Consider the following 13,011-nt stretch of genomic DNA (forward strand, 5'->3'; position numbering starts at 1 on the left):
CATCAAGTCATTGGTTCCTAGCTTGCTAATTGTCCTGATAGTTTTGCCAAACTGTATTAAAGGTCGTCCTTTGGTGAAATGGAGCCTGTTGTCTGGAACCACTGCCTTGTGTAACTATGGCCTGATTATCACTTAGTTTATTACTTTGGTAGTAGTGTTTGGGTTCAGTGCCACACATGTGCCTAGCCAGGGTGCCAACCTGTTCCGTGCTCCTCCTGGCTCCTGATATTTCTTTTTGTCCCCCATCCCCAAAGCCGATCTGCAATTTTAACAGATTTATAGTTTTAAAAGTTTAACAAACCCTTCAATGGGTGCCTCTGCCAACTGCTAGTGGTTTTGCAAATGAGGAGAACAAAGCCAGGAAGCCTGGCTTGAGTATGTGATAATAGTCTGCACTGAAAAATAAAGTGGCTGGATAATAACCCTCATTGGAAAAGAAACTGCTTGCCCATCAGGGTTTGCAAATCCTTCCCTTTGGCCAGAATACACATGGAACCTGAAGTCAGGCACACAGAAACTTTGATTTTTATATTTAAACATAATGTTTATATTAAGCATGTGACCATGAGATGTTTGGGATCCTGAGCTGCACTCTCCCCCGTGTACAGAAGTTAGTTCTGCAGAACCAATAGATGGAAGCCTTTTGTGAAGCTTTGCAACATTTCACAGATAAGATGCTCAGCACCAAGTGCTGTCCACTGCCTTTCCTCAGATTAGGGCTTGACTGTGCACAGGGTTGTCCAGTGAGAATGGTAATTCAACTGGTCAGGCCCAGCAGCCAGAAGGCCACCAGATGACCCCCTGCACCTCCCAGCTTGGTTCACTGTGGCCAGCATCCTGCTGGGTGATGGCCACAGGTAACTGCTGTTACCTCTCTGAACCCTTTTCCCCACCCCCACATCTGCCCATGAAGGACAACTGCTCTTCTCTGCTGCTGCACATCTGTGGGTGCCCGGGCTCAGGATGCATGGGGCTGCAGGTGCTATTCAGTCACCATCGCCCTGGGGGCCTCTCCGGGAAGGTGCCCTGGGGAAGGTCACCCCCCACGACACCAATGTGCTCAGAGCATGCCACTGCTATGTGTACCCTGGGCCATGTGTGATAAGCAATTTGTGCAGGCTGAAGGTTGCCCAAACCACTATGCTTTGCTGCTGCTAATCCTGCTGGTGCCCCAGGCACACCTGCACTCTTGGGTCAGGACCCTTAGAAATGATGGTGCAGGAGGCAAGCCTGACCTTCCACACAACCTCCGCCAATGGTTGGATGGATACCTGTTGCAGTGCTACATGACCCTGACCCTAGATAGTGAGGACAACATTGCCGCAGTAATCAACACCTTCCTTGTTGTGTGAGCAGCATGGTCAGTCCTGCCCAGCTCTGAGGAAAGGAAAGGGGATGATAAATAAAGTTGTAAACCTTGTTATGCCTGTTCATGTGCTGCCATTTGAAGCGACACCTGGTGGACAAAGGGGCTCATTACATGTCACTGAGTGAATTTCAATTTACCCATAATGGATCCATGGATGCATTGGTTTAATTTGTGGCTATCTAAAGTAAAATACATTGGGATGTGTTTAACTTTGAATTGCAAAAGGGACATTTCAATTGCCCAAAAACCCCATATATTATATAAACTGTAACGCAGTTAAATCACAAAAAAGGGCAATTTTCACCACTTGTACAATCACCCATTGGAACCAAACCCATGTGCACAGGCATACTCTTGCAAACACCCCTGCACCAACAAGCTAGCGTTCATGGATCAGCTCTCATGTGCAACCCTGAAATAATGATGCCACGTTGCCTAGTAATCATTTGAAAACAGTTCTGCAATTGTTGAGCTCTGACTGCTGCTTATCATGCTGATCATAACAGGCCTGCACTTCCTTTGTGCTCTCTGCTCTGTCTGTTTTACCCATCTCTTGTCTCTCATTAGTGTCATCACACCCCTAGGTTGTGAGCTCTTTGTGGCAGGAGCAAGATAGTTTGTTAGTAACTAGCACACTGGGGCAAATGAGACTTCTGGGAGTTACAACAACATTGATAAACCAGCTCAGCATGCATAAATAACCCTACAGAGCAAAGCAGCCTGCATAATGGAGGAGAATGTAGCTAATGAAAAGCACTTCACTTGTAAGCCTTTTAATACTCTTCAGCATATTTTAGGGTCAGTGTTGGGGAGGGTGTTTTTGCTGTGTCTGTAGGTTAACTAGCCTTGGGCTTGTGCAATGGAGTCTGGTGATATTTGCAGATCTAGGCCATTATTGCTGATAACACTCCAAGAAGGCCTTTTCTGTTTGGCAGTCAGAGCTGCAGCCAACCCTCATGGCCCTCTTCACTTCACTGTCTTTGTTGCGGAAACTGTTTCAGCCATTGGCCTTTTGGGAGCTTTGCTGTCTCTGGTTGTAAATGACTGAAACAATGATAATGGGCTTGGGCTGTTCCATTGCTTGTGTGTGTTCAGCAATGGAAGTAGATGCAGGTGTGTAGCAGGCAGTTTGACAATAGTACACACCAGAAGTGTTCCAAAAGTCAGCGGTCAGGCAGTGTGCTGCCTTTCTTGCCCCATGCAGAGTCAGAACTGGAAAATACTGGCATAGACTCAGCACTTGTTTTGCACAGAGCTGAGAATATAAACAGTACCCCCAGCACCACAGCAACTGGCTTCTCTCTCACTGAATCCCCATTACCACATCCATTCCTCCCTGAGGAATGCAGTACAGGTGCTACAGGCTGGGTGACAGCAGCCAGATTAACCCTTTCTGTGCTGGGTCTCTACCATACCAGCTGTTGCACCTGCCATCCAATGGAGTGGTAGGGCATAACCGAAAGGTGCAGTAGTAGAATAGTTCTGTTCTACACAAACATATCTGATTCTTTTAGCACTGCAGCTGGTGTTTTCAGCCTGGAATAAACCTGGAATATTTCTCAGAAGTCAAGTAGTTAAACCAGCTTTTTGCCTTCTCTGTTTTTTCCTCCTCAGCTCAGATATGGCCTCTAGGCTAGAACATTTGCACTAACCAGCTTTTCTTCTCTAACATTCTTTTCCTGACCTCATTTTTGCTGACCTTGCTGCAGGACTTAGCTAGATTTTTTGACATACAGTATTAAGTACTATTAATTAGCAAAGGGAATTCTGACAGAAGCTCATCATGTTAATTAACATGCTACCAGATACTGCAGTGAGGGGCACAGTATGAGAACCAATGAAAGAACCAAATAGATGCTGGGTTTTAAATAAAGCAAGTGTAGCTGATGCTAAGAAATTGTGCTAAGGACAATGAATGAACTTTTTTCATTGGAATGGCCAACTCCCAAAAACCAGATGGTGCAAGGTGGTCATTTGAAATGTCTGGTATACTTATCACATCCCCCCAGATAGAGATTCACAAACAAGCAAGCTGAAGGCTGTCAGTTATAAGATGGAGTAAGGAATTCCTGGCAAACCAACTCTGTCCTTGGAAGGACACCAAAAGCAGTCAAAGAAATATGTGAATGCAAGCTGGGTGCCAGTTTGGTGTCTGTTTGATGTTCCTGGGATAGATTTTACTGGATGCCCCATGGCATTTTCTCTTCATTGTAGGATACAGTTGCAAATGGATTTTGCACGGTGCACTGGCAAAATGTGCCAACGCAGCTCTTGCTCCTATGTACACAAACACAAGCTTTGGGAATGACAGACGGGTACACTGGTGCCATGCTCAGGCATAACCCTATTCATGCGTTCACAATATTGAGAGTGCAGATTAAAGGAACCATGTGAGCCATCTTTCTGCCCTCCTTTTCAGCCAGAGAGGTGTCAAAATGTCAGTTGCTGAAGGCTGTTCCAGTGGACAAAGGATCTGCTTCTATGGGCCTGAGATACCTTTCCATTAGCAGAGATCCTAAGCTGCATCTGAAGTGCTCTTACCTCTGGAACAGCGCTCAGGAGGTGCTAGGCCAGGTTTCTTTAGCATGCAGACCTCCCCCTTGTGTAGCCTGGTGATGGGTGTTAGGCATGCTGTGGCAGAGCAGTTGCGCACAGTACTCCCTGCGCTGCTCTCTTGACTACTTGCTATGGTGCCTTTCCTGGCCTGCCAGGAACACTTTCCCCCCAAAAACTTTTCATATGCCTCCAGGATTTTTAAGCCAACTGCTCTTAGAACCCATGTATGCTCTGAAGCATGCAGAGTAAATACACAGGGGGCAGGATTGTGAACCAGGTGTGCACTTGGGGCTGACAAAGATCAAAGCCAGTCTGCAGACCAGTTTGGCTGACAAAACTAGAAAAAGCAACTCAACAGGAGTTTTCCTGTGGCAACTGCAAACATCTGTTCAGAAAACAACATGGATAGTACTCAGGCAATAGGGGAAAAGTGAGCTCCTGTAGCCCAGCCCCTCCCTTCCTCTATATAAGGGAGCTGTCCAAAGGATTGCCCTGCACTGTCATCTCTTCGCTTTCCAGGGGGAGGATATAAGCTTTGTTGCACCTTGAGCACTGATATCCTAAGCATGGCTAGTTCCTTAAGTCGCAATTTATTCTGCTCTGGGGTTCCTCAAGGGCCCAGACTAAATTGGATCAGTGCAGCAGGGTTGCAGCCAGGGCTGCTCAGTATCCATGGAGGAGCAGGGAGCATTGGCAGTTGCCTTTCCTCTGCCAGTGATGCATTTGTGAAGTCTATGCCAGGAGGTAGTTATGAACCAGGCATTGGATCTGGTGCTAGTGGAATAGGCCTCCTTGGTATGAATGAAAAGGACACCATGCAGAACTTGAATGACCGCCTGGCCGCCTACCTGGAGAGGGTGAGTGACTTTCAGAGCTGAGATTTGGGGTCTGGAGCGCAGCCTCTTGCAGAGAGACATAACCATGGCATCTCACTCTGAGGCATCTGACATGATGCATGATTGTGCATGGATGTATATGAAAGAAGATAAAAGCCATTGGGCAGCAAAGCTCTAGTTAAGGGAACAGCATTAGTGCTGGTGGGCAATAATAATAATAACAACTAGTATTACTACTACATAATATAAGTGTAGTGTAACATAGTAGTACTGGTATGATAACATAACTAACAACAATTACAGTCAGCACTGTCATCATTATGGCAGTGCCTAGGATCCAACTAGGAATGGTATCATGCAAACATAGTAGCCAGTGTACACAATGACTGGTGTATTGTACAAATGCCACTTACAAGCATGGAGCTGAAGTTTGGAGTGTGCCAGAGTAAGTTTATCCAAAAAATAAAAAAAAGAGGGGATGGTTCATTTTCCAGACTGCCCATCATCACAGCATTTTGGCTCCCAGATCTTTGGTTGGAGTCTGGGCTGTGGCCATTCTGAAGCCCAGCCCCCAAGTGTACAAATAGCTCGTTGGCAAACCATGCAATTGCACAGTGTCCCCAGGAGCTCCATTTCTCTGGTAGCAGATGATCCCAATTTTTGCCCTGAATGAGTCAATGCTGCTGCCTTGGTTTTGTTATCAGAATCTGTAGTAGAGACAACGTAGCACTACCTCCTCCAAACCTCTTGCTCCCCACCCACTTTTTTTTTCTTGGCCATCCTTGCTGCCGCTAGGTGTGTTCTCTTGAAGAAGCCAATGGGCAGCTGGAGCAGCGGATCCAGGAGCTCCAGGTAAAAAAAGCACTCACCAGACACTATGATCCAAGTAGCTGCTTCAGCACCATTGCAGAACTCAGATCACAGGTACTGAGATTCCCTGACCCTTCTACTGTGGGGACATGGGGAGAAGGTCCTAGCTTTGACTTGTGGCTCCATTTCCACCCTTGGCTTGTGTGTGGACAGAGGGAGGCAATCCCTGCTGTTTCTTATTGCTAGGACTGAATATCAGGTGCTGCCTTGGGGTACCTTGGCAAGGTAAGCTGGTGCCCGCTTTGGAGGCTACTCCTACATCTCAGCTTTCATTTAAAGAGCCCTCATTCTGTACCACTGTGAAGGTAACCTGCCACCTGGGATGCTTGTTTGCAGCCTCATACAGTCACTCTGAGACATATGAACTGCCTCTGTGTCCCAGTAAGTTATTACAGACAAAGCCTTACACCATCTGCTTGAGTATCAAAAGAATTTCTTTTCTCTGTGGTGAAATGAAGTCTGACTTGCAATGTAAAAATGAATGCAGCTTATCATGGGAAGTAGTAGCTTGCAGATGGTCTGTATCCTTCTTTACAGATCTGGTGGGTGCTGTGCCGGGAGAGGTTAAATGTCCATCATACTGATTTTGGTCACGTGTATTTCCTTTTCAATGGCAATGTGATTTAAAGAGTCGCTATTCCAAGCTTGCCCTGTGCTGTGAGGTTCATGCACCTGAAAGCACAGTTCTGGCCCTGGTAGCAAAAGAGATGGCTAACAGTGTTCCCCAGCAGACCTCCCTGGTTTCCAAGAAAGCAGTAGAGGGGCTCAGCTACCTCCCCTTCTCTCCTTCTGCAGATCCAGGATGAGTCAGTGCGCAACTCCCAGCTGATCCTCCAGATTGATAATGCCAAGCTAACTGCCAGTGACTTCAGAATGAAGTAAGGGATCTCTACTAGACCCCCTTCCTCATCTTCTTCCCTCTCCTTCACCCCTATGCTCCCTTTAAAGGCCAGCTTTTCAAAACAACCTCTGCAATCACACTGGGCAAAAATACAAATGCAGTCTGCGCAAGCACAGAAATGGACATTTGTTCACACAAAGGAAATGCTCTTGCAGATGCTACTTATGTATTATGATTTGTTTTGTGGTGGCATTGGGAGGCTACCACTGTGGACTGGGGCTTCATTGTGCTGGGTGCTGCACATTTGTATAATAATGAGGTGGGTCTGCCTCAAAGAAGTTGTGGTTGTTAGTGATGCTTTGAAGTGGAATGGAACATCTTCCTGGCTTGGAGAGTGCAGTAACACACTTCGCTCCACCTAGGGTGGCCATTGAGGCATCCCCAGAATACAGGGCATCCCCTTGGTGAGTGATGGGACCCCCCCCTCCTTGGCCAATCAGCAGCAAGGGGTGGGGCCACCACAAAAAAGGCCACTTCCCTCTCTCTCTCCCTCCCTCCCAGGCTGGCTCAGAACCCTGCTGCTCCTGGCTGTGCACCACCCTACCTCTAGACGCAGCCAACAGACTCTCAAAGACAAATGATTGACATGTCTTTCCACCAATGAACTGAAAAACAGGACCTTTTGCGTTTCTTGTTCAGAAACAGCCAGGGGACAAATGATTTAAAAACAGGATGGTCCTGTACAGGACCAACGGCCACCCTAGCTTAGTCGCAGGGTAACGGACTTAGTTGATGAACTCTGGTCCTGTATCAGCAGTCAGAGAACCCCAGGAGACTATTAGTTTGCTTGGGATAACCCTGGCCTAGATTCTCAAGCTCACATGACTCCTCTCAGCTGTGGGCAGCAGGACACTTTATTATCATAGCTGCCCATGACTCACTCAGCTGTGTCTGGGTCAGCAGGATGCAGACTCTTGTGCTCGTTCCATGTAGGTTTGAGGCCGAGTTGGCTACCCGGCTGGGTGTGGAGAGTGACATAAAGGGTTTACGCAAGGTCCTGGATGGGCTGACAGAGGCCAGAGCCAGTCTGCAGGTGCAGATTGAAAGCCTGAAGGAGGAACTGACTTATCTCCAGCAGAACCATGGAGAGGTGAGGTTGCTGCAGAACCCCACTGGGATCCAAGAGGATCACTATAATTGATGACTTCAGTGAACAAATCTGAGGAGTTTTAATGTTCACAGAAGACATGATGACAGGTGTGGGATTCAGGAATGGTTCCCTTGGCTTTCCCAATACACAGTACTTCTCAGTCCTGAGCCACAGCCCTCTGCTCCCCCAAGGCACAGATCTGCTGGGCACTCCCAACCCACATCTCTGCCCTGGGCTTTTCACCTACATACCACATGGAGAGCTGCTTTTATAATGAGCTGGACAAACTTCCTCTGGGGACTAACCTCAAATCCTCTTTTCCTCCCCTGATCTAAACCATGACTTAAGACTGGATCCCAATGACAAAAAGCCAGTGCATGAATCTTCTATGCTGCCAGTCCCCCATCCCTTCCCTTGCCTCGCCTCCTGCTCTTTCTGGTTTATGACGACCAATTTCCTTCACCTTTCAAAGGAAGTGGCTGCTCTCCAAGGTCACCTGGGAGGCTCTGTCAGTGTGGAGGTGGATGCCAGCCCAGGCATCAATCTGGTGAAAACCCTTGCAGAGATCCGGGACCGATACGAGGATATAAACGAGAAGAATCAGAGAGAGGCTGAAGCCTGGCACAAGCAGCAGGTAGGGGAGGCTCAGCAACTAGCCACAAACTCATGCTATGACCTTCTCTCAGTGACATCTATTCACATTACATCTCAGTGTGGGAGGATTGGTGGAAGATGCATCTGACTTGAGATCACTTATTTTCCATCCATATTGTCTCCATCTACTAAAAGAGAGGATGCAAAATGTCCCCCTGGTGAGTGGGGGCATCATATGACTAAGGCATTGCTGATAGTGCCCCTGCCACCTTGCCAGGTACATGGCTTGAGCTCCTTTGCTTCTGTGCAGTGTGAGACATTCACTCAAGAGGTTGCCACCAGCAGTGAAGCCCTCCAGGCTGCCAGGACAAAGGCAACAGAACTCAAGCGCATTGTGCAGAGCCTCGAGATTGAGTTGCAGATGCTGCAGAGCACGGTGGGTACCACAACTCCATCTTCATAATTGTAAGGTATTAAGAGGAGTGTCGTTAGAAAGGCCATGAAACTGTGGGTACACAGGGATCCAGGAAAAAGCAAGAAAGCAATGGTCATGTGACAGTCTTCTTGCCAAGGGAAAGGCACTGGGATTTGGAACAGGCTATTGCAGCCTTCAGCATTAAACGTTTCCCTTGAAACACAAGTACTGGTTTCTCTGCTGAAAAAACTTTTGAAGGTCCACCTCAGCCCCAGGCCTTAAGCTCTATCACCTGGGGTCATAGGCCACAAGCCTCACCATCTTGGCCCACAGGAAATATTAATCCTCAGAATCCAAGCTCTGGTGGGCCTTGTCCCTTGTGGGACTTGAGGATCCAAACTGGAGTCTGCTGTCTCTCTTAGGATGGCTTTCCCATTCTCTCACCCATTGCGGGCTCCTTGGCTTCTTCCTGCAGGGACACCCTAAATCCCTGGTCAAGAAGTTGTCCAGATGGCATTACCCAAGACACTCAGCAGCCTTGGTGTGATGATACCCCTCCCTTCACTGCTCTGCAAAGACCTTAAATGGCTGGGTTTTCCCCTACCCATGTGCAGCTGGAATAGAGTCCGTACAGTTTGGCACATCTTTCTTTTGCTTTTAGAAAGAAGCTCTGGAGGGCACATTGGCTGAGACAGAGTCTCACTATGGGGTGGAAATGGCACAGCTGCAGAACCTGGTTGCTGGGAAAGAGGCAGAGCTGGCACAACTGAGAACTGACACCCAGCATCAAGCTAATGAGTACCAGCACCTGCTGGACCTCAAGACCAGGCTGGAGGTGGAAATTGCCACTTATCAGCAACTCCTTGAGGGTCAAGAGGTCAGGTAGGAGATGTACAGTTCTGAGCTCCTGAAGCCACAGGCTGGGGAGGGCTGGGAAAGGTGTGAGGTGAAGGAGAGGGAGAGAACCCAATGTAGTCCAGAGAGTTATCATGGTCAGCATGACTCTTCTGCCAGGAGCTGCTGGCAGTGAAAAGGGCCAAGTTCAATTATCTAGGGGCTCTTTCTGAAAATATTTAAATGCTAGTTCAATTCCCCAGCTAGAAACCAGGGAAACTATGCTTTATCATCTGAGTGACCTCGATGAAGAATATTTTCTCTTTCACCTACAGGAAGCTTAAGGGTTTAAAAACAAACAGAACAATATGGGATGGGGAAATAGGGAGCATGCATACACTTGGAAAAGGGACCCAGAATGATAAGGAAATGCTAACAGGTGGGTGGCCTGTCCCCAGGATGTCTTGTTAAATTACTTAAATCCTGATCCTTTTCTCACACACAAGTGGTTAATAAAGCATTTGACATAGCCCCCCCACCACCCCAGCTCCATCGTACCCTACTCACAGTTAGCTGTTGAAGAAGTCTCAATTTTGGCCAGACCCAGCCCATTCTCCAAAGGGACCTTCTAGTAAATGGTTCCACCACCTCTCCTAGCTGAAGTGCTTGCAGCTTTGGTGCAGGATAGGGAAGTTTCTCTGGATGAACTTAGCAAAGCTGCTGCTCCTAGCATTAGCTCAGGTAGGCTGAGCTCTGCCCATCACCTTGAAGCTGTCACCTGCCATCTCAACTCTGCTGGCCACCACAGCAATGTCTCTGTACCTCTGCAGCTCCCTTCACTGCTTTGTAACCATCTCTATGTCCTCACATCTTTTTAGATACCAGCTCTAGGCCACCAGGAACAGAGTCCCTGCTTTCCCACCCATGATCATGTGTTTTTCTCTTGTCATTATAAAGTCTGGGGCTCCTTTACCCCACTATTACAAGGTGACTTCTCATTTCAGACACACGCAACAGTTCTCTTCTCCATTTGTTATCCAAAAGGGATAACAGCCCTTCATCAACCCCACCATCAAAACTGTCTTGCCCCAAACTGTCACAGAACTGACAGCCAAATGAGAGCTTGGTTCAGTAGGCCTTTTTCTGAGCTCACCAGCTGGTGGCACCAGCACTCATTCCCCATGGAGTGCAGTGGCAGCCTGAGGAGCTGGTGGAGGGAAGGGAACTGGGAAGCTCCGGTGCGGGGTAAGGTCCAGGTTTCTAGGGTCCGCAGATTGAGCACAGCACATGGCAAAGACCCTCCACTCCCTTCCATAACCCCTTCCACTCTTCATCCTGGGATGCTGGTGCCTTCTCTGCATTAGCTACTGTCATGAGCAGGAAAAGGGGAGCTGACATATGGCTCTGAGGGGAGATTGCAGAGCTTGGGTCCAGGGTCCAGGTCTCTGATTTACTGCAGAATAAAGTTGTTTTGGGAGAATCCCAGCCTCCCTGGGGATTTGGGGCTGGAGAAGAGGGTGTAGGTGGAACAGCCAGGGCTTCCAAGGAGATGGGGGAAGGTGGCCCTTCTGGTCATCTTTACCAAGTGAGGCATCCCTTCTTCTCACTACAGGTCAGAGGCCAAATCACCTAAGCAAGAAATCTCGCCAGGTGAGTTGAGTGGTGGAGGAGCTTCCACTTGCTGGGGGAATGGTCCCTTTTAAGCTGAACCTCCCTCCTGTGACCTCTCTCTATTTATTTCTATGGGTAAATGCTGAAGTTGGTGCTGGTGAGTGGGGCAGGGCCTTGGGGAATGGAGCAGGTGCTGCTGGCCCCCAGCATGTCCTTTCTGCCATGCAGAACTCCATCACTGTGACCCATTTAATCTCAGCCTTGCTGCAGCTGCTGTCAACAAGGGGCCAGTCGCAGTGTTGGCTCCGGTGCCAGGGAGACCTGCCCACTGGAGTCACTGGCTTATGGCAGAGAGTTGCTGGGATTGGCATTGTTCGGTCACAACAATTTGGGCCAAGCCAGAGCTGGCCAGAGATCTGTGTTCTGTGCTGAACAGACCAACCTCCTTCCTTGAAGGCTGATCGCTCTTAGGAGGTCCAGGGGATGCAGAATGGCACAGACCTACCCTGCTGGTGGCCAGGAAGGCTGTCCTGCCTGCTGCTGCTGGGCCTCCTTGGGGTGGCTGAACTCCTGGTGCATGGGGAGATGCTCAGATGGCTCCCCGCCCTGTTCCTTCCCACACTGAGCCCCACTGTACAGTTAACTCCCACAGCCCCACTCTTTTGTTTTCCTTCTCACAGAGGCTGTTAGCAAGGCCCCCACCACCAGGAGGATAAAGACTCTGATTGAAGAGCTGGTGGATGGCGAGGTGGTCTCCTCCCACATCGAGGAGGTGGAGCATCCTCTATGAGGGGTGGCTGGGAAAGGGCAAGAAAAGGGTAAACCCTTCCACCCTCTACAGCTTCTGCATATCCAGCCCCTGCTGTTCATCCATCCTGCTGAATTCCCACCTGTTCTTTTTTGCCTCTGGTTTTCAATAAAGCAAATGGTAGGGTGAGTGGTCAGAGTGAAACCATGGCATGGGGCTTTCTGCAGTGCGGCAGAGGGAGACCTTGGTAGTTCGTGGCAGGTGTGGGCCATGCCAGGATTCCAGCCCCAGGCAAGAACACTGAGCAAATGGTCTGTCAGTCCTACCCTGACCCCACACCCTGCACCTCATTCTCTCCTCTGTGTGTCCCAAAACAAACCCAAAGATTTCCAATAGGAAACCACAGTGTCACAAACATTTGACCCATTGTGGGCTTTCTGAGTTCTTTGTAACAGAAGAACTGCTCTTATTGTTTCTCCATAGTCAACAAATGTGTGAAAGCAGAGAGCTGGCATTTTTGAGGGGGGCTTAGAGCCTAATGAGGTTGAGAACCAGTGGCTTACTTTCCTAGGTGAATTGATTCCCAGGTTTCACCACAGCACTGAGAGCAGAATGTGGCCTGTGCCTTCATCAGGAAGTCTTCTTTGGAGCTGCTATTTATAAAAGGGAGGAAGGAGGACCCAGGGAACTATAGGCCAGTTAGTCTTACCTCGATCCTGGGGAAGCTTTTGAGAGTTATCCTGGCACATGTCCACAAGGGGCCAGCAGGGGAGGTTATGCTTAGGGGCAATCAACACGGGTTCATTAGAGGCAGGTCCTGTCAGACCAACCTGGTGGCCTTCTATCACCAGGTCACAAAATCCTTAGACGCAGGGGTAGCAGTGGATGCGGTCTTTCTGGACTTCAGGAAGGCCTTCGACACTGTCTCTCATCCCATTCTCATTAAAAAACTAGGGGACTGTGGTGTCGACACCTACACAGTCAAAAGGGTCGCTAACTGGCTGGAGGGCTGCACCCAGAGAGTGGTGGTGGACGGGTCATTTTCGACCTGGAGGGATGTGGGCAGTGGAGTCCCCCAGGGCTTGGTCCTCGGGCCCGCACTGTTCAATATCATCATCATACTTGGACGAAGGGGTGAAAAGCACCTTGTTCAAATTCACAGATGACACTAAGATGTGGGGAGAAGT

The 13,011-nt window shown here is 48.8% G+C and overlaps 1 protein-coding gene across 2 annotated transcripts; it reads left to right on the top strand.

Moving 5' to 3' along the window:
- Window positions 1–3,890: 3,890 nt before the first annotated feature.
- Window positions 3,891–12,013, top strand: LOC102576758 (keratin, type I cytoskeletal 19-like). 2 transcript variants are annotated; one of them, XM_019476632.2, is made up of 9 exons: window positions 3,891–4,782; window positions 5,557–5,685; window positions 6,427–6,509; window positions 7,466–7,622; window positions 8,095–8,256; window positions 8,527–8,652; window positions 9,293–9,513; window positions 11,078–11,115; window positions 11,757–12,013. In XM_019476632.2, exons 1-9 carry the CDS (start codon window positions 4,492–4,494, stop codon window positions 11,864–11,866), a joined length of 1,317 nt encoding a protein of 438 aa, XP_019332177.1. In that variant the 5' UTR covers window positions 3,891–4,491; the 3' UTR covers window positions 11,867–12,013. The 2 variants fall into 2 exon arrangements, with proteins under 2 accessions (XP_019332177.1, XP_059582936.1); XM_059726953.1 differs by lacking the exon at window positions 5,557–5,685.
- Window positions 12,014–13,011: the final 998 nt, after the last annotated feature.

Source organism: Alligator mississippiensis, chromosome 4 (genome assembly GCF_030867095.1).
Source record: "Alligator mississippiensis isolate rAllMis1 chromosome 4, rAllMis1, whole genome shotgun sequence".
NCBI classification, from domain to species: domain Eukaryota; kingdom Metazoa; phylum Chordata; order Crocodylia; family Alligatoridae; genus Alligator; species Alligator mississippiensis.